The following is a 20,252-nucleotide window of genomic DNA, read 5'->3' on the forward strand; positions in this document are numbered from 1 at the left end:
CTTCAGGCTGACCAAAGCCATGTGAGTGGATATAGTAGATGGAACCTGGAAGAAGCCCAATGTATGTATATAGACAGGGTTTGGGCAAAATAATGGAAACACCTAGCATCATAGCATCATAATTTTGAAATATCTATAAAACCATCAAAATCTTGTTTATTTTTATGTTTTTTGATTTATTATTAGTGTTGTTTAAAATGTTTTGCTAAAATTGCTGTTTCTATTCAGATATGATCAGAAAAAGGTAATTAAAATTCATTAAAATGACAGATCTATCAGACTTTCAGAGAGGCCAAATTGTTGGTGCTCGTATGGCAGGCACTAGTGTAATAAAAACAGCCGAAATGTTTGGTGTGTCAAGAAGTACTGTCTCGAAAGTAATGACAGTCTTTGAGAAAGAGGGAAAAACCTCCTTGTCAAAACAAAATTCTGGAAGAAAACCAAAACTTTTAGATAGGAACTATCAGACTCTTAAGCAAATTGTTAGAAAATACAGCTCCCAAAATTACTGCAGAACTTAATGACCACCATGAAAACCCAGTTTCCACAAAAACTGTTCACCAGGAGCTGCACAAAGCTGGATTTCACAGGAGAGCTGCAATCAGAAAACCACTACTTTCAAAAACAAACATTGCAAAGCATTTAGAATGGAGTAAAAACCTACAGAATGGCCCCCAGAACTGTGGAAGAATGTTATTTTCTTGGACAAGTTATCCTTTACTTTATTTTCAACCAATGGCTGAGTATACATGTGGAGACAGTCAAAAGAAGCATTTGACACAGACTGCCTTCTTCCAGTTGTTAAACATGGAGGAGGATCTGTGATGATCTGGGTGGGGGGGACTATATCTTGGAAATTTGCCAGCCCAATGGTTTCCCATCATGGCAGAATAAATAGTCAAGACTATTTAAGCATTTTATCTGATCAAATTCATCCTATGGTTGCAGAACTCACGCAGCTAAAGTTGTTACTGAATGGCACAAGGAACATTCCAGTGAAGTTTAACATCTTATCTGGCCACCACAGTTCCCAGATTTCAATATTATTGAACATTTATGGTGCATTTTAGAAAAAAAAGTAAGGAGTAAGTTTTAGAAAAAAAAAGTAAGATATCCTCCACCATCATCACTACAAGAACTGGAAACTGTTTTAGCTGAAGAATGGACAAAGATTCCTTTGCAAACAATTCAAACTTTGTACAAGTCCACACCTCATAGAATTCAAGCTGTAATTACTGCCAAAGGTGGTCCTACCCCATATTAAAATGAATTTGTTTGAAATTTTAAGGTGTTTCCATTATTTTGTCCAACTCTGTATATATCTTTGTGTACGTGTTCATCCACTACCTCCACTTGACAACTGGTGTTGGTTTGTTTATGTCCCCATTACTTAGCAGACTCAACAGTTCAGCAAAAGAGCCCGATGGAATATGTACCAGGTTAAAAAACAAAGCCCTGAGACTAATTTGTTAGGCAAAACCCTTCAAGGCAGTGCCCCAGCATGATAACAGTCCAGTGATTGAAACAAGTAAAAAACAATATATATGCATTTTACATCAAAAGTTAACAGTCTACTCTGCAATTTCCTCTCCGGTGGGCTTTTACAACTGTGAATGGTGTTATGAATGACTCAACCAAGAATGCAATACAGACTAGCCTGTCTGTTTTTGATATAATAAACATGTGTACCCATTCTGCACAATGTATTGTGCAATATCAGATAATCACTTTTACATAGGAAAATATATTTAAATATACTTTCCTATTCTTACATTATGATTTATGCACAAACATAGGGGAGGGATGCACAGTCTGTTGGTTACGACGATGAGGGGGCCTTGCTGATATGATCAACGGAACAGCTTGCTCATGAAATTAACATGCAAGTGGCTGAGCACTCCACAGACATGTGTACCCTTAATGTAGTTCTCAGGGAGATTTAATGTGACACAGTGTGACAAGGCCGGCCCTTTGAAATACAGGTACTACTCATTTTTGCCAGCTGAGTGGACTGGAGCAACGTGAAATAAAGTGTCTTGCTCAAGGACACAATGCTTTGCTGGGAATTGAACTCGCAACCTTACGATCGTGAGCCGAATGCCCTAACCACTAAGCCCATGTACAAACATATATACATGCATGTATGCATTTATATCATCAGCATCATCATTCCCCTTTCTATACTTGCATGGATCAAAGAGTTTATTGGGGCAGATTTTTTATGCCCTTCTTTTTGCCAACCCTCACCAGTTTCCGAGTAATAACTATCACACAGTGTCAAAACAAGGAGACACAAATACACACACACATGTGTGTGTGTGTGTGTGTGTGTGTGTGTGCACACAACACACTTCTTTCAATTTCTGCATACCAAATCCACTCACAAGGCTTTGGTCGGCTGGAGGCTATAGAAGACACTTGAGGTTTCACACAGTGGGACTGAACCCAGGATCATGTGATTGGGAAATGAGGATATACTGTAGAAAACCATAAAACTGCAGTATTTGTCTCAAGAAAGCTTTTCATATTGATGAACAGTACCAAAAATCACAGAAGTTTATCAGTTGCAGATGACAAGCACTCAGCAGTGGCAGTGAAATTGCTAAATCTGGGATTTCTGCTTCTTTGAGCATCATCAGTAGCAAGGATCCACTAGCAACCACATGCTTAGTTAAATTTAGCCTCTGTTGATATAGTAACCAATGATTAACAAATCACTGGGGTCGCAAATAGCTGGCAGCCTGGATAAAAAAATTCTTTATTAGTGACAGAAACAGTATTTGTTCAAAATCGTGACATGACCTCCTTCGGTCATGAATGACCATGGAATTGCACCTAGAAAGTTACCCCCCGAGGTACAAGACTGGGCAAGGTTGTTTATAGAAGACCAGCAGTCGCCCATGCATACTAGCCTCCCCTCTCGACGACGACGATGTTATCCAAGGGAAAGGCAAAGGCCGATACAGCTTGGCACCAGACACGTGTACCCTTAACGTAGTTCTCGAGGAGATTCAGCGTGACACAGAGTGTGACAAGGCTGGCCCTTTGAAATACAGGTACAACAGAAACAGGAAGAAAGAGTAAGAGAAAGTTGTGGTGAAAGAGTACAGCAGGGTTCACCACCACCCCCTGCCAGAGCCTCGTGGAGCTTTAGGTGTCTTCACTCAATGAACACTCATGATGCCCGGTCTGGGAATCGAAACTGCGATCCTCCGACCGCGAGTCCGCTATCCTAACCACTGGGCCATTGCGCCTCTACTTGTTCAAAATAGCATTCAGTAAAAGGTGTTGTGTTTGTCAGTTGACCCCACCCGGCCTTGTCAGCCTGATCATGCACATTCATGATGAAAGACATTCCAAACATAAACATCTTATCTTTTTGTATTTCAAGGATATGTTATCCAATATATGCTGCCTTATTTTTCTTTTTCTAAGACAGTAGATTGTAATTTGAAGAAGATTTAGCTGCTGTTTTTCACAGGTTACTCAGTCATGTAACTAACTATGGATGCTTGGAGGTGATTCTTTTTTCATATAGTGGCAAGGATTGCAGGGTGGTGGGGGAGGAGGAGGAATAGAGAATTGTTACAGTGTCAACAACCTGTACCTCTTGCAAACCCAGATGGCCTTTCTTTTTTCAGTAGCTTCATTTTGTTGTGTAGGTGGGTGGTCTATGGGTATGTTTGGAATATAAACTTCCTTCTTTCAATAAGTGCTGCTTTTGTAAATTCTGCTGAGACTAACTTTACTTTTCATCCTTCCAGGGTCGATAAATTAAGTACCAGTTGCATACTGTGGTCAATCTAATTGACTGGCCCTCTCCCTCAAAATTTCGGGCCTTGTGCCTAGAGTAGAAAAGCAAAGAATAAGTGCTATTTTGTGTTGTTATTTTGGTTTATTATGGAGAGGTTTCAAGTACTGGAAGGACAGGCGTAATAATCTATGATGGCTCTAATGCAGTGTCGATTCTGTCTGTTGGCCAATGTGTGGTACCTGTGAATGCTCCGTATTTGTGCTTCTTTTTCTTTTCTTTACCATATTGTGTGTGCTGTGTATGTTGTAATGGTGTTGCATATAACTTCTACTACTTTTGTCTTTTGTGTTTGATCAAAAGTATTCTATGTTCTCTTTTTACTTAAACAGTAAGGCATGCTTTAAGATAGATTTGGCTGCTATTTTTAACTGATTGAGTACCTTTGTAGACGTTCCTCTGCTGGGTTTATAGCAATATGTTGGATTTGGTAGGTGATACTTCAGTGTTGTTGTTTTGAGTCAAGAATGATGAGGGGAGGGTAAACTTTGATGCCATCTGCTTGCGAATGTTTTCTTTAAGTTTTTCTGAGGTGCGGCTATATAATCTTATTTATAGGTTAAAAAGAATGGATGAGAAAATAGATACTTGTGGTATTCCATCTGGAAAATTTCAAATTCTGGATCTGTTGTTTTTTCTGTTCAACAGAGGCTTCGCAAGCCTGACAGGTAGTTAGTGTACTGGCCAATGTTTTGTGTTGTTTCTTAAGGAGGTGTTGAGTATTTCGTGTATAGGTAAGCAGGGAAGAGAGTGAAAGCTTTGTTGATGTAAACAGTAGTTTGTGTGTTGAGTGAGAAATATTTTATTGTTATCAACGTCATGTAGGGTTTATTTTGTTCGTTAGCTCGGTGAATGAGTGTAATAGTTTTAAGCCTTTTTGATACTAACTTGCCCAAGACTAGCCTTGCTTCTATGATGCAAACTTCCAGTTGAACGTGATCTAAATAAAAATTTCTCATTAAGCATCTCTCTATATATAAACAGCAAAGTGTGTGTGTGTGTGTGTGTGTATCCTTTATACAAATCCACAATTTTTCAGTTAGAGGGCTTGCACTTTCTATGGTCATTGAAAATCGTCCAAGGGTGGTTGTGCATATCTTTACATTTCCCCAGTCACCCCGCAAAGCCATTAAAAAATCAATAGAAGTAACTTTTTTTGTGAATTTTCTATCCAAAACCCAATCAAAATGCCCAAAACTTGATACGCCAATTGAATGCCAGCTAGCTGTATGTGATTGGTCGGAGATTTGGACAGTACTCGCGTGTATGTGCGCATGCACGCAGATGTATATGCATGCACTAGTCTTCGTTAATTTATGACCAAAAGCGAAGTATTTTCTTAATTCTTTATTGTTTTAAAAATTAATTGAATCAAAAGCAATATAGTTAAATAGAAATATTGCAATGAAAGGGTTAAGACATTTTGTATCTAGTATTCTGTAGGTACTTTCTTTTCTTGGTGGGGTTGATTGAGAGATCTGGCTGTTATTTCTAGCAGGTCAAACAGCCTTGTCCAGTCTACCTTGACCCCTAATAATCAACTGAACATATGATCAAAGAAAAGGATTTCAGCTATCATCATACCAATTTTTCCTATATCTAGGACTACATTTGTTCAATGTACCTCTCCTTACCCCAGCCTCAACTGCTATAAAAAAAAAAAAAGATAATAGGCTGTGTAATTTGAGGGAGATTTATTTGACTGGTGTTTCTAGGGCAGCACTGTGTCTGTCCTTCTTTTTTAGATGGGACACTGTGTGACTTGAGACTTATCTGGCTGGTATTTTTAGTAGGTTGAACATCCATGTGGAGTCTCTCTTGACTAGTTTGTAATAATATATTAACGAGTTTACCTTTAACTTGTTTTGGTCATTGAACTGTAACTTTGAAAGGTTTTAGTCAATTCAACCTCCAGTACTTACGTTTTTTTTTATTTTTGCTTTGTTCTTTTGTTAAGTCTGGTACTTTATTCTATCAATCTCTTTTGCTGGACTGCTAAGTTACAAGGATGTAAACAAACCAATACCAGTTGTCAAGTAATGGAGGTGAAGGTGACAAACACAGACACACACACATGCACTCACAGACATACATACATACATGCACACACACATACATTAGGCTTCCACACAGTTTCCATCTACCAAATTCAGTCATAAGGTGTTGATCAAATAAATCTCCTTCAAATTATTCTATAGAGAATACATGCACAATGCGCCATGCTGTGGGACTGAACCCAAAACCATATGGCTGCAAAGTAAGCTTCTTCATCATGCAGCCATGCCTCAAAGCTAATATGATGAATGACCCCCCAGGAAGTCTTTTCCTATTTTTATTCATTTATTTTTTCGAAAAAACAGGAGTGAACGAATGAGCTGTCAACAGATAAAGTGTGAAAATGGATGAAAGATATTTAAAGAACTTGAAAGGACCCCTGCTAGTTCTTGTAGTAAAAGGAAGTTCTGTGATTCATATGCCAAGACTGTTTTTATAGTGAAGCAGCATAGTGTGTAGTAAGGTGAGTAGAGACAGCCAGTGGGGCCTGGTAGCAAAAGTTCAAAAATATTCTTAACAGTAAGTACAACATTGAACTAGTTAATTCTGGTTAAGAAATGAAATACCTATTTGTCTTGCTCTTGAAGTAGGTCTTGTGCTCGTCACCTTCACAGACACTCTGAGACTGGTGCAGTGGCATGGTTAATGTTCCTGTTGAATAGTTCCAGGTTTGCACCAAAGGCTGCAGGAAGAAACATTATTACAAGGAAGGAATTTCAGGTGTGTGAGGGTGGAAGGGGGGGGGGGCATTCTGAAGAGGAAAAGCTGGGTGTAGGGGATTAATGTTGGGTTTTGGATGGATGGGATCTTTATGAGAGTAGGGATGAGTGAAAGGGAGATCTCTGAGTTAGGTTAGGTTAAGAAATTAATAACTATTTAAAACTGAAACTGTTGTGGTGATTATTTCATTTCAAAGCCACTTTAACTGAGAGAATTGTAATCTTTTATTCCTTTTACTACTTTTGGTCGTTGGATCTGTAATATATCACCCAAAAAACACTTGGTTTGGTCAAATACCTATTTTGTTATGATCTCTATTTGTCAGACTATAAACTGACAGAACATAAAGGCAGCACAACCCTACACAGCAACACCAAGTCCCATATATATGGTACCACTACCATAAAAGCACTTGTGCCAACACCTATTTCTTTATTACCCACAAGGGGCTAAACACAGAGGGGACAAACAAGGACAGACATAGGTATTAAGTCGATTACATCGACCCCAGTGCGTAACTGGTACTTAATTTATCGACCCCAAAAAGATGAAAGGCAAAGTCGACCTTGGCGGAATTTGAACTCACAACGTCACGCAGACAAAATACCGCTAACGTTTCTGCCAGCTCTCCGCCTTGTGCCAACACCATGTACAAAGCACCTGTGCTGCAACCATGTGTATAGTACCCAGTACACTCTGTAAAGTGGTTGGCATTAAGAAGGGCATCAAGCTGCAGAAACCATGCCAAAACAGAATGCCAACTGGAATATGGTTCAGCCCTTTTATTTGCCAGCTCCTGTCAAATTGTCCAATCCATGCCAACATAGAAAGCAGATGTTTAATGATGATGATTATTTATATATATATATATGGACAGCCCGGATATAATATCCATCCTCTATGTATGTGTGTGTGTGTATATATATATATATATTATATATATATATATTTATAAAATAGTATGTACAGTCAGATATATGAATTTAGAGCTCCATGTAGACTATTGTCATATAGTCTATTTCTTGTACACGTGTAGTTACAATTGTGCTTAATAGTATTACTAGTTTATTACTGGTGTACAGAGAGCATATATAGGAAAAGGTATAATGAACATAAGATGTAGTTTATACCATTTGTTTATGGCATTCATTCTGAGTTAGCATAATGTAATAAAGTGTTTCAAAAAACAGCCCTTATGGATTTATATTCAGTTGATCTGTGAACACTCACTGTGGAGTATGGAAATAGCTACAATGATGAAAAAAGCATAAAGAAATGCATTTTTTTTTTTGGAACCGGGGGTCTCAAGGCACATAAACCTATAAATAATGGCTTTAAATTTTGGCACAAGGCCAGCAATTTTGGAGTAGCGGGTAAGTCAATTACATTGACCACAGGACCCAACTAGTATTTATTAAGGATGGAAGGCAAATTTGAAATCCCACAAAGCATTTTACCCCATGTACTAATAGTTCTGCCAGCTCATAATTTTACACACTGTTATAAACAATATTGAGTTGTAAAACTCTTTTGACTAGAAAAAAGAATCAAAGATGCCTGTCAACTTGGTGATATAACTGCTGCTCTGCATGTTTGGAGGGAGTGATGCTATTGGAAGGTACTAAAAATGTTTCATTTTCCATACAACAGCAGATGAAGAAAGTGTGCTGCGATGCAAACAGTAAATATATATTTAAAAAATGTAGTTTTATCTAGGGATTCCAAACTTTTGACTACTTCAGAATGAAATTCGGTGAATTTTATATCAAATGAAGTCATCAAGTCTCTGGGCGAGATATTTCACATTTACCATAATTGTCATCATCATCATCAGCAGCAGCACCTTCTTATATAATTTTATCTATTATTACTATCACAATCTACCACCACTTAATTCCTTCAAGAATCAATAACAGGGACATTAATTAATACAAGCACACATCTATAAATGTTTGTTTTTATGTCAAGTTATGGTAAAAACAATTCAACATTAAACTGAAAGATTAACCTATACTTTTTGTTGAGCACATATTTATTATTCTTTAACAAGAACAATGTTTACAGTGACTTCGAATTTTCAGCCTACTTAGTTGTTGGCAGTCCAGTGAAAGCCAAGCAGGCCAAAACTTCAAAGTCCCTGTCAACTCCATTCTTGTTAAAATATAGTGTGCGCGCATGTGTGTGTATGAGTCTTCACAGTTGATAGTAAGTTTTCAGTTGTTTACTCAAGTATGTGTAAGCAATCAAGCATTCTTCAGACACATCTACCCTTTATTGCATTATGTTTGAAAGAAAGGCCTACCATATTTCAAGGTGGAAAAGAAACAAATGCTTCTCTGTTCTTAATTTATTAAAGATAATTTCCCACTTCATTATTAATAATATAATCCCATCTATTTGGTGAACTTTTAATACTTTCAGTATAAAATTAGTCAGGTTTCGAAGCAAAAAAACACTCAATATCATTTTTAACCTCCTTAAAATTAATAAACTGTTTTCTCTCTAAATAATGTTTCAATGATCTGTAAAGATGATTGTCAGATAGAGTAAAGTCAGGAAAGTAAAGATGAGGCAAAACTTGAATGACTGGTATTTCTTATCTTATTTGCCTACCAGATTTTTTTTTTAATTGGAATAAATGGGAGTGGTAACTGTAATGCAAACCATTCCCATTTACTGCTTGAAAAAAAAAAGGTATATACATATAAGCTTATTGTAACAATTCTTATAAATTTGCGGTCTAATAAAGTTCATTTGCAGAAACTTTTCTTTCAACTTCATTTCAAACATTTTTACTTAACTTAGGCGCACATGTGGCTGTGTTGTAAGAAGCTTACTTCCTAACCACATAGTTCTGGGTTCAGTCTGACAGCGTAGCACCTTGGGCAAGTGTCCTCTACTGTAGCCTTGGGCCAACCAAAATCTTGTGAATGGATTTGGTAGGTGGAAACTGAAAGAAGCTATTGTATGTGTGTATATATATATATATATATATAGAGAGAGAGAGAGAGAGAGAGAGAGAGAAAGAGAGAGAGAGAGTGAGATTCACATATCTACATGTGTTTGTCTTTGTGTCTGTGTTTGTCCCCACCACCACCACCACCATCTGACAACTGGTGTTGGTGTGTTTATATCCCCATTATTTAGCAGTTCAGCAAAAGAGACCAATAGAATAAGTACCAGGCTTTAAAAAAAATAAGTCCTGGGGTCGGTTCATTTGACTAAAAATTCTCCAAGGTGTTACCCCATCATAGTCGCAGTCAATTGACTGACACAAGTAAAAGGTAAAAAAAAAAAAAAAAAACCATCTTGACTTGAGATGCATTAGCAGTGTTTGTGTAGGCTACTATATGTAATTGTATAGCTGTTTGGTCCCAGGACAACATCGATTGAGCAGACTTACCAACAAAGGAATTCCAGTCACAATCAGTCTGTCTTTCTAGAAGACAATATAATATTTACATTATCCAGTGTATCATTTCTCACGATGTTAAGATGTGATTCGTGGAAGATTTGACTGCTGTTTTAGCAGGTTGAGTAACCATGTGGATGCACCCTCGTTGTCACTTTCTAATTATATGTTATATCAAAGGATCCAGTTCACACTGTTAAGTGATTGACATTAGGAAGGGCATCCAAAACTAACCTCACCTGTGCTAGTGCCATGCAAAAAGCACTCACTCCACTCTGTGGGGTGATTGGTGTTAAGATGGCGATCCAGCTGTAAAAATCTTTCCAAAACTGACACAGGAATCTAGTGCAGTCTTCTGCCTGGCCAGTTCCTGTCAAACAATCCAACCCATGCCAGCACGAAAGGCAGACATTAAACAATGCTGATGATCCTGTTTTTAATAGATTAAATAAACTAGCAGCAAAAACACAATACTTCTATCGTTCTTTTGATAAATTTATTTCAGACATTGCAGACAGAATTGACTTTTCCAGGCTAACCGATTAAAAATACTTGTTTGTCAAGAATAATGGTAGAATGGTTAAAAAGTTTGCTTTGCAGCTATATAGCTTTGAGTTATTTTTGCTGCACAGGACCCTAGACTGTGCTGTCTTTTACGAAAGTAGAATTTTCAATTTTGCATGAAGCACTAAAGTTATTTTGACAAATTAATCAAATAGAGGGAAATAGTTTTTGAGTAGTTTTCCCATGCCATTGTAGATATAAATATATTTCATGAATCTATTTTCTACCAGTGAACAAGTTTACAAATGAATTTTTTGGCTGAATAAGGCAGTGAACTGACAGAAACATTACCGTGCCAGAGAAAATGCTTGGCAACATTTATTCTGACTTTACATTCTGAGTTCAATACTGCTGGGATTGATTATTTTTCTCCTTTCATCCTTTTGGGATTGATAAAATAAGTACCTGTTGAGCACTGGAGTCAATCTAATCCATTTGCCCCTTCTTCCAAAGTTGCTGGCCTTGTGCCAGAATTTGAGACCAGTATATGGATAAATGTTTAGGAGGTTTTCTCTTATTTTTTTCGATATTTTAAAGGTTTCAAATTTATAACTTTTTTCAGTAAATTTATTTTCTTCTTGATCTTTTTGGTAAATAAAAAAAAAACAAATAATATTAAGTGTTGTTTTTATCCGATTTTCTTTTGCAGAATCAGCTGAACGAACAGATCCTTTTGTTTCCAAAGGGGAAGAAAATTCCGACAGTCAAGTTTCTGTGAAGCAGCGAGTTAAAAAATTTGAAGTAACGAAACCAGAAACTAAAGCAAAACAACAGAAAGAAGAAAGGGTAAAACCTTGCCCACCGCCGGTTCCTGCCAAACCTAGGTCTTTGTTACTTAGAACATCATCAGAGATTTCTGCTGAAAGAAAGAACAGTTTGCCAGGACAACTGTTACCTTCAGAAGACATTGGTAGTCTGGGTCTACGAGGACAGCATCATGTCCCAGGACAACTGTTACCTTCAGAAGACAGTGATAGTCTGGGTCTGCGAGGACAGCATCATGTCCTTGGTGATTTTAGTAAACCAAGCAGTGACTCGGGTGTTTCACTTGAATCAAATATTAGTCCATTAATTCACCAGAAATTAAGTCGGAACCAGAACCAGTTTCCTCCGAAACCAAAAGCTATAGCAACCTGTGATCATAGTATGGGGCAGGCAAGTGGAGATACCCCACCAACAAAATGTTGGGATGGTGGTACAGAAAACCAACAGTCATCTTATCTTAATACAACTTCAGAATCTCGTTATTTTCCTTCAAAGCAATCCATGGTAATTACGTTTTTTTTTTTTTTCATATTATTTATTTACACACATACACACACATTTTTATATCACAGAATGCATCAATTTTTCCTTTTCTTGTCTGAAGGTTGGGGATAAACAGTGTCCTTGCTCTTTGGAATTTCAGGTGAGATGGATGCCCCCATGTTCCTCTTGAACCCTATAAGTCAACACCTGTGGAAAAGGCATGAGCTAGGAAAGAATCACAGAAGACTGACAGTCTGAGCATAGTGACTAGTGTGGAACTTAGGATGGGATGTGAGGGAAAACAAGGGTGATGGATGGGAATTGCCCAATTGCAGATTCCTATGGTAATGATAAAAAAAAAGCCAGAGAGCAGAGACAGCCCACCTGTTGGCCAGAGGTTGGAGCCTGCCTATGAGTGATTTTATATCATTCAGTCAAGTAGCTCTTTCCTGGTTGTCTGTGTGTGCAGCTGCAGCAATACTGTTTCAGATACGAGAGTAATACTTTATTATGGGTCTCATTTGAGCGTTATAGAATATCAGTAATTGTTGAGGACTGAAGTATCTTCTGGCCTTGGAAAAAAGAGCCTGCTGTTGTGATGATGTTGAGCAGTGGTTCTCAACTGGGATCCATATAAGATTTTGGTCTGGGGTCCACCTAACAAAAGAATAAATTGGAGATCAACAACAGTATTTTAAGGGCCCCTGAAATTCTTTTGCATTGGTATGTATTACAAGAAACAGCTAGGTTTCTTCCTCTCACATTTTATATAATTCAACAAGTTAAACTAGTTTTAAACATCAAATTATTATGGGGTGGGGGGGGTGTCCATCAGAATAAATAGTAATCAAAGGGGTCCATAGGTAAAAATGTTTGAGAACACCTGCAGCTTTGAAAGGAATCATATACAGGTACACTACACGTTTTCTGGCAACTGATGAACCTTTACCTCTTTCAGTCTGAACATAATTATATAAGAGCATGACCCTTATAAATAACTTTCCAATGCAAAGCTTTTACAAACACACACATTCATTTGTCCACTAGTAACACATGAAGGTGGAAATGCTCTCCCTGCACCTAATAATATAGCATTTAAATTGCCCCCCCACACACACACACACACATCCAGCCCAAATATTCTACCTGTTTTATGTTCAAACAAGCCAGATCCAGCCTCTCACACCCACACTAAAATTCTTTAAAAAAAATAATAAACAATCACATCATCAAAATCATGAAGCTATGAGACAATGCATAGCAAATTTTTAAAGAATGTGAAGGAGTGGCTGTGGTAAGTAGCTTGCTTACCAACCACATGGTTCTGGGTTCAGTCCCACTGCATGGCACCTTGGGCAAGTGTCTTCTATTATAGCCTTGGGCCGACCAAAGCCTTATGAGTGGATTTGGTAGAGAGAAACTGAAAGAAGCCCATCGTGTGTGTGTGTGTGTGTATATATATATATATATATATATATTTGTGTTGTCTGTGTTTGTCCATCGCTTAACAACCAATGCTGGTTCATTTATGTCCCCATAACTTAGCAGTCCAGCAAAACAGACTGATAGAATAAGTACTAGGCTTACAAAGAATAAGTCCTTGGGTCAATTTGCTCAACTAAAAGCGGTGCTCCAGCATGGCTGCAGTCAAATGACTGAAACTAGTAAAAGAATAAATAAATCTCATATTTGATCTGAATGCTAAAGGCTTAACACGAAACATAACACCACTTGCTAATTCCCTTAGGACTTGCCCCTTTCTCTTCCCCCCTTTCTCTTCCTGCTTCTTGCTCTTTCACTCAAAGGCAAGTTAATATAACTCAACCTCTCACTGAAGAGAATACAATTCTCCAGTATGAACTGAAAAAGGTAAAGGTAAATTATATGCCCTTCACATTTACTTTTCAAGAGAGGGTTTTGATGGGCAGGGTGTGGGGTGCTTGCAGTTAGAAAGTTAGCATGTGGCATCAGATTTTGTCTCAGTTACTTGTATGCTTTCATACTCTTTATATTTGAAAGTTTGGTAGAATGTTTCCGTCTCAATAACATGTTTCTAGTGAAGTAACAAAGTTACGTCATGGAGATTGAGTAGGAAAAATTTATTAAAAACATGGCAGCGGTCTTTATGAATTATCATTATGTGACCCCTTTTCATTGATAAGACAGAAATCGATAACCTGGCATGAATCAGGAACCAAGGATGCCAAAAATTTGTGGTGCACCTTGCATGTGTGTACACACACACACAAACATACATTCATACATGTATATATACATACATATATATATATATATATATATATAATATATATATATATATATATATATAATATATATATATATATATATGAGGCCTGATCAATAAGTATCTGGACTGTTGCCATAGTAACGGAGCTAAAGCATGCAGAGTGAAGCCACTTGGCAAAAATTAGCCTTCAACTCTGCTGTGCATGTGCACTAAGGTTTTATGTTCTAGCTCACTTCCACTGTTTACAGCAGTGCTTGGAAGGAAGGTATGTAGCATGTGATCATTGCATTGACCATGACAGAGAAAGTTGGCATGGTAATACCTGCTCAGAGGCCAACACAAAGTTGCAAAAAGTGTATAGAGAGGAGTGTATGAGCCACACACAAGTGTATGAGTGGTTCAAAGGCTTCCAAGATGGATGAAAAAAATGTTGATATTGACGAGCATTCTCGAAGACCTACAACCAGCAGAACTGAGAAAAACATCAGAGATGTGCATGCAGCTGTGAGGGGAAATCATCAAATCGCCATCCATGAGTTATCAGAGAATGTGCAGATTAGTTATGGTTCAGTTCAGTCCATTATCACTGAATATTTGGACATGAGACGCGTGTCTGCCAGGTTTGTTCCAAAAACTGCTTTCAAGAACGAGAACTTTTTGAAAACTTTACCTTGGTATCTGAGCAGGTATCGCCAAGCTTTTGGCAAAATTTGACGCAGATTCTCTGCTCAACTTTCTCTGTCATGATCAATATAATGATCACACGCTACACATCTTCCTTTCAAGAACTGCTGTAAACAGCAGAAGTGAGTTACAACATTAAAACTTAGTGACCTTGAACCGCAGAGTTCAAGGTCAATCTGCCAAGCGGTTTCACTCTCTGTACTCTAGCTTTGTTACTATAGCAACAGTCCGGATACTTATTGATCAGACCACATATATATATATATATAATGTGCATTGACATCATAAAGAATCTGTTGCAGGAATATTGTTGTACTCTTTGCAAATTTGTTCCAAGTTAACCCTTTACTTGATGTATTGATTACATGCTTTTCATTGCAGTTCTTTCCATTTCTAACAGAATCACAAATTACAATTCTCTGTGTGTGTGTGTGCACGCATGTTTGTGTACATATATGTGTATTGAATATATGCATATATATGTATGTAAATATATATATATAATATATATATATATATATATATATATATATATATATATATATATATATATATATATATATATACACACATAAAATATTAGAGAGTATGGCTCCAACTTACAGGGAAAGATTAGATTTAGGATCAAATCAAATTTCACAGTATAAATATATGAATATAAAATATGAATTAGAGATAAAACCACTATTAGGCAACTCAAACAGTGATACACATAAACCAATACATAAATAACAAATAATATAAATATAATTAATATAGTATATAATATATATATAATTAGAATTTTTTTTATATTTATCATTCTTTTTATACTTTTGGTTAAAAATAATTTTTATTTTAAATTTTACATATATATATTATATACTATATTAATTATATTTATTATTTGTTATTTATGTATTGGTTTATGTCTATCACTGTTTGAGTTGCCTAATAGTGTTTTATCTCTAATTCATATTTTATATATATATATATATATATATATTGTTTCTGATGTAATCCTAAATATATTATTAATATATTGTAATGTTCACTGTTTCAGTTTCGCTACCCTTTTTTCATCTATTCAGTCGCAAGACAAAGTAGGGTAGGAGTAGAGGGTTTGATAACCTTTTACATGCTTTGCCAGACTAGTGAGATAGTTATTGTTTGGCTTGAACTTATAGTAAGGGTGGCAGGCAGCCAGGGAGAAGAAATAATGTTACTGTATACAAACAGGAATTGTAGTGTGTTGGTAAATGAATCTTTGCCAATCAGTTGAATTGCTTCTTTTTTTTTTTTTTTGTATGAAGTCTAGAATGTTTGAATAGTCCAATATCAATGCCGTTTTATTACTATAAAGGGTTAACAAAGGACCAATACTGGAGTGTTTACTGGTGTTAAAGAGGAAGCCTAGTGTTTTGGATGTAGATTTGGCAACTTCTCTCTCACACATTCTCTTGCATGCAAACGTACAGAATGAGATAATGCATGATAAATTCAAAACAATGTGAATTAATAAGCATTACATTTAATAGAATAATATGAATGCTAAAGGGTTATACATATCTTCTTCATCATTTAATGTCCATTGTCCATGCTGGCGTGGGTTGGACAGTTTGACCAGGGCTGGCAAGCTGGAAGGCTGCATCAGGCTTCAGTCTGATTTGGCATGGTTTTCTACAGCTGGATGCCCTTCCTAACGCCAACCACTCTGAGAGTGTAATGAGTGGTTTTACATGCCACCAGCATGGGTACCATTTGCATGACAGGGTACTTTTACATGCCACTGGCATGGGTGCCAATTTGTGTGACACCGGTATGTGCCATGACTGTGATTTTGCTCAGCTTGATAGGTCTTCTTTGCAAGTATAGCATAATGCCAAAGGTCTCAGGCATTGCCTCCATGATGCCCAACACACGAAATGAACTCATCTGATTTGCCTCCATGAGGCTCAACACTCAAAAGGTATTCTTTACATGCCACAAGCATGGGGGCACTTGGCTTGACGGGACTTCTCCAGCACAGCACAGCACATCACCAAAGGTTTGAGTCACTAGTCATTGTCTCTGTGAAGCTCAGAGTTTGAAGATCATGTCTTCCTGGTCTACCTCTACCAGAGGTTCCTTCCACATTTAGTGATCGGCACTTCTTTACACAGCTGTCCTCGTCCATATGCACCACATGACCATACCAGTGCAGTCATCTCTCTTGCACATCACATCTGATTCCTCTTATGCCTAACTTTTCTCTCAAGATGCTTACACTCTGTCGAACATGCACACTGACATTGCACATCCAGCAAAGCATACTCGCTTCATTTCTTTCAAGCCCATGCATGTCCTTGGCTGCTATAGCCCATGTTTCACTGCCATGCAGCCTGGCTGTTCACACACAGGTATAAAACAATCTGCCTTTCACTCTGAAAAAGAAACCTTTTGTTGCTAGCAGGAGTAAGGGCTCTCTGAAATTTGCCTATCCTAATATTATTCTCATAGTTATGCTCTCAGAGCATCCACCTCCAATACTAACTTAGATAATGGAAACTATCTACTATCTCTAGCTTGCTCCTCAAGCAGTTGATGGAGTCTATTTTCTGCACATTTTCAGCATTTATTGTACCTGTGCATCTTCTGCACACAAAAGCTAGTTTCCCTGTTAACCTTCCTCTGATATTGCTGCACCTTTTACGTGTCCAAACCTTACACTGGGTGCATCTTATGGAGTTTCTACTTACACCTTTTCTACAGATTGAGCAGGGCATCTTTTAGCCTTTAAACTGGCTAGATCTGGCCTCTCCCACCAACCCTGCTATGTCATCCTAAAGATAAACAATCACATCATTGAAATCTCAAAACTATGATAAATTCAAAACAATGTGAAGAAATAAGTATTTGTCAGAGGAATCGTAATGTGAAAAAATAAGCATTACATTTGACAGAGTAAAAGGTTAAAATATGTTTGTAGTTGTTTAGTCCCAGGTCATTAAGGGTCAGGAAAAAATATAATCAAAGGCACTCCAATTATGACCTTCTTAACTTTTTATTGTTAAATTTTTTTTTTTACCTAATGCATCCTTTCTTTACTTAAAACAATTGTGTATTATTAGAGGGAAATTTAGCTGTTATTTCTACCCTGTTGTAGAACTACAAGGAGGTTCTCTCATTGGATCAGCAAACAGTTTGTTGTTAGGTTTGCTGTCATTACAATATTTACAAAAGTTTGAGTCACTGTAGACAAAATAATTAATGCAATTAGTTACCATTGGAATTCTGTGTTGTTATTTTTGAGTCCAAGGCTCAGCCTTAATTGAACAGACACAATGGTCAGGCATAATTAAGCAAACATAATGGTCATGACCACACTGTCTTTTAGTGGATTGTTTGAGACTAAACCATCTAATATAGACCTTTCTTTATTTAAAACTGTCAGGCACATAACCTGAGGGAGACTTCACTGCTATGTCTAACAAGTTCACCAACTGTACAGAGGCTTTGTCATTGAACTGAGTGTGTAGGAACATCATGGTTGTGTAAAATAATGATTATATGGATATGAGTTTCAAGGACTGTAGGGTGACTCGTTGATCAATCATGTTACACACGCCTTGGTCTACCTTGCTGACCAATCAAATTACACTACTAGCCAACATGGAAGCTTCTACCTGGTTACTTATTCTGCTAGAAATAACAACCAAGCACCTCTCCTAAATCATACAGTACTGTCTTTAAAAAACAATAAGCAAGGGCATGCTGGACACTGTAGGTCCTATCATCATCATCATCATTTAACGTCTGCTTTCCATGCTGGCATGGGTTGGATGATTTGACTGAGGACTGGCGAACGAGATATCTGCACCAGGCTCCAATCTGATCTGGCAGAGTTTCTACAGCTGGATGCCCTTCCTAACACCAGCCGCTCCAAGAGTGTAGTGGGTGCCTTTATGTGCCACCGGCATGAGGGCCAGTCAGGCGGTACTGGCAATGGCCATGCTCAAATGGTACTTTTTTATGTGCCACCTGCACAGGAGCCAGTCCAGCGGCACTGGCAACGACCACGCTTGAATGTTGTTTTTCACATGACACCAGCACAAGTGCCAGTAAGGTGATGCAGGTAATGATCATGCTTGAATGGTGAAGTGATGGTCACAGATGGAATGCCTTATCATAGATCTGATACATTTAGGCAGACTTGAGATTTTAAACGACAGTGACATAACTTTTGCTTCTTGACTGAGTGACTAAATGATAAGATGGGTGTATAGTTGTGAAGATAGTCACTCTGAGAGAGAGAGAAATTTGTACTGGCATAAAAAGGATATGAGTGTGTATATATGCATGTATGTATGTGTGTCATGTTTCTCCCAACGAATTGTGAAATAAATACTTTTTAAATTCATTAAGAAATATTATCAACACCCACTGACAAATAGAAAAAATATTTATAATATTCAACCTATGCCATTTAATGTGTGTGTGTGTGTGTGTGTGTATGTAATCATTGTCATTTTAACATCTACTTTCCTCTGCTTGACTTGGTCAAATGGAATTCAATGAGGCAGATTTTCTACTGCCAGGGCTATAGAACAAGACACTTGCCCAAAGTGCCATGCTGTGGGACTGAACCTGAAACCATATGGTTGTGAAGCAAACTTTTTAACCTTGCAGACATGTCTGCACCTATTATGTGTGTGTGTGTGTGTGTATGTGTACAGTGCATGTAGGTACAGACAAGAAATTCCAGACAGTACTTAATGATGAGGAGCAAGAATTATTTATGGTTATTACAGATAGTACCTCACATCTAGTTCAACTTTCACATTCTCAGTCATAAGACTGGCTATGAAATGTCTTTATATTATGTGTGTGTGTGTGTTTGTGTATGTGTGTGGCATAATCTCAGATATGAGCCAGGTAGGCATCATGCTCACAGGTTATGCAGATGATTGGGAATTCTAAGTCTCTAGTAAAGAATTTGTGAAGGCTTTTGGCTTAGTGGTTAAGGTATTTGGCTCGTGATTGTAAGGTCATGAGTTCAATTTCCAGTGACGCATGTCCTTGAGCAAGACACTTTATTTCACGTTGCTCCAGTCAACTCAGCTGGCAAATTTGAGTTGTACCTGTAGTTCAAAGGGGCCAGTTTTGTCACATTCTGTGTCACACTGAATCTCCCCTAGAGCTACTTTAAGGGTACACGTGTCTGTGCAGTACTCCGCCACTTGAATGTTAATTTCACTAGCAGGCTGTTCTGTTGATTGGATCAACTGGAACCTTCATCATCATAACTGAAGGAGTGCCAGAGTAAAGAATATACAATTAAAATAGACCAGTGATTAGTGATAGTAGGGAACATGCTAAATAGACTCTGAGGTGCAAGCCAAACTGAAGAAGAATGGCATGGAAGCTAAAAGATTTCCCAGAAATACAAGTTTAAAGCAGTACAAGACAGTGCTTTTTGCAAGAAGGAAAAGGAATAGCAATTTATGCTATAGAACATCAAGTTTTAGACAATGCCAAGCCATGGATCATTG

The 20,252-nt window shown here is 37.5% G+C and overlaps 1 protein-coding gene across 3 annotated transcripts in view; it reads left to right on the plus strand.

The window, feature by feature from the left end:
* The window catches only part of LOC115222579 (protein Shroom2), a 268,678-nt gene that overhangs the window by 194,091 nt on the left and 54,335 nt on the right, over positions 1–20,252 (plus strand). For 2 of the 3 annotated variants that reach the window (XM_036511712.1, XM_036511713.1), the window contains exon 9: positions 11,212–11,831. In XM_036511712.1, the coding sequence (XP_036367605.1) occupies positions 11,212–11,831 (620 nt within the window). The remainder of the gene's footprint in view (positions 1–11,211; positions 11,832–20,252) is intronic. The other variant, XM_036511714.1, reaches the window with a different exon arrangement.

The sequence above is a fragment of the Octopus sinensis genome, linkage group LG20, assembly GCF_006345805.1.
Source record: "Octopus sinensis linkage group LG20, ASM634580v1, whole genome shotgun sequence".
Lineage (NCBI taxonomy): Eukaryota > Metazoa > Mollusca > Cephalopoda > Octopoda > Octopodidae > Octopus > Octopus sinensis.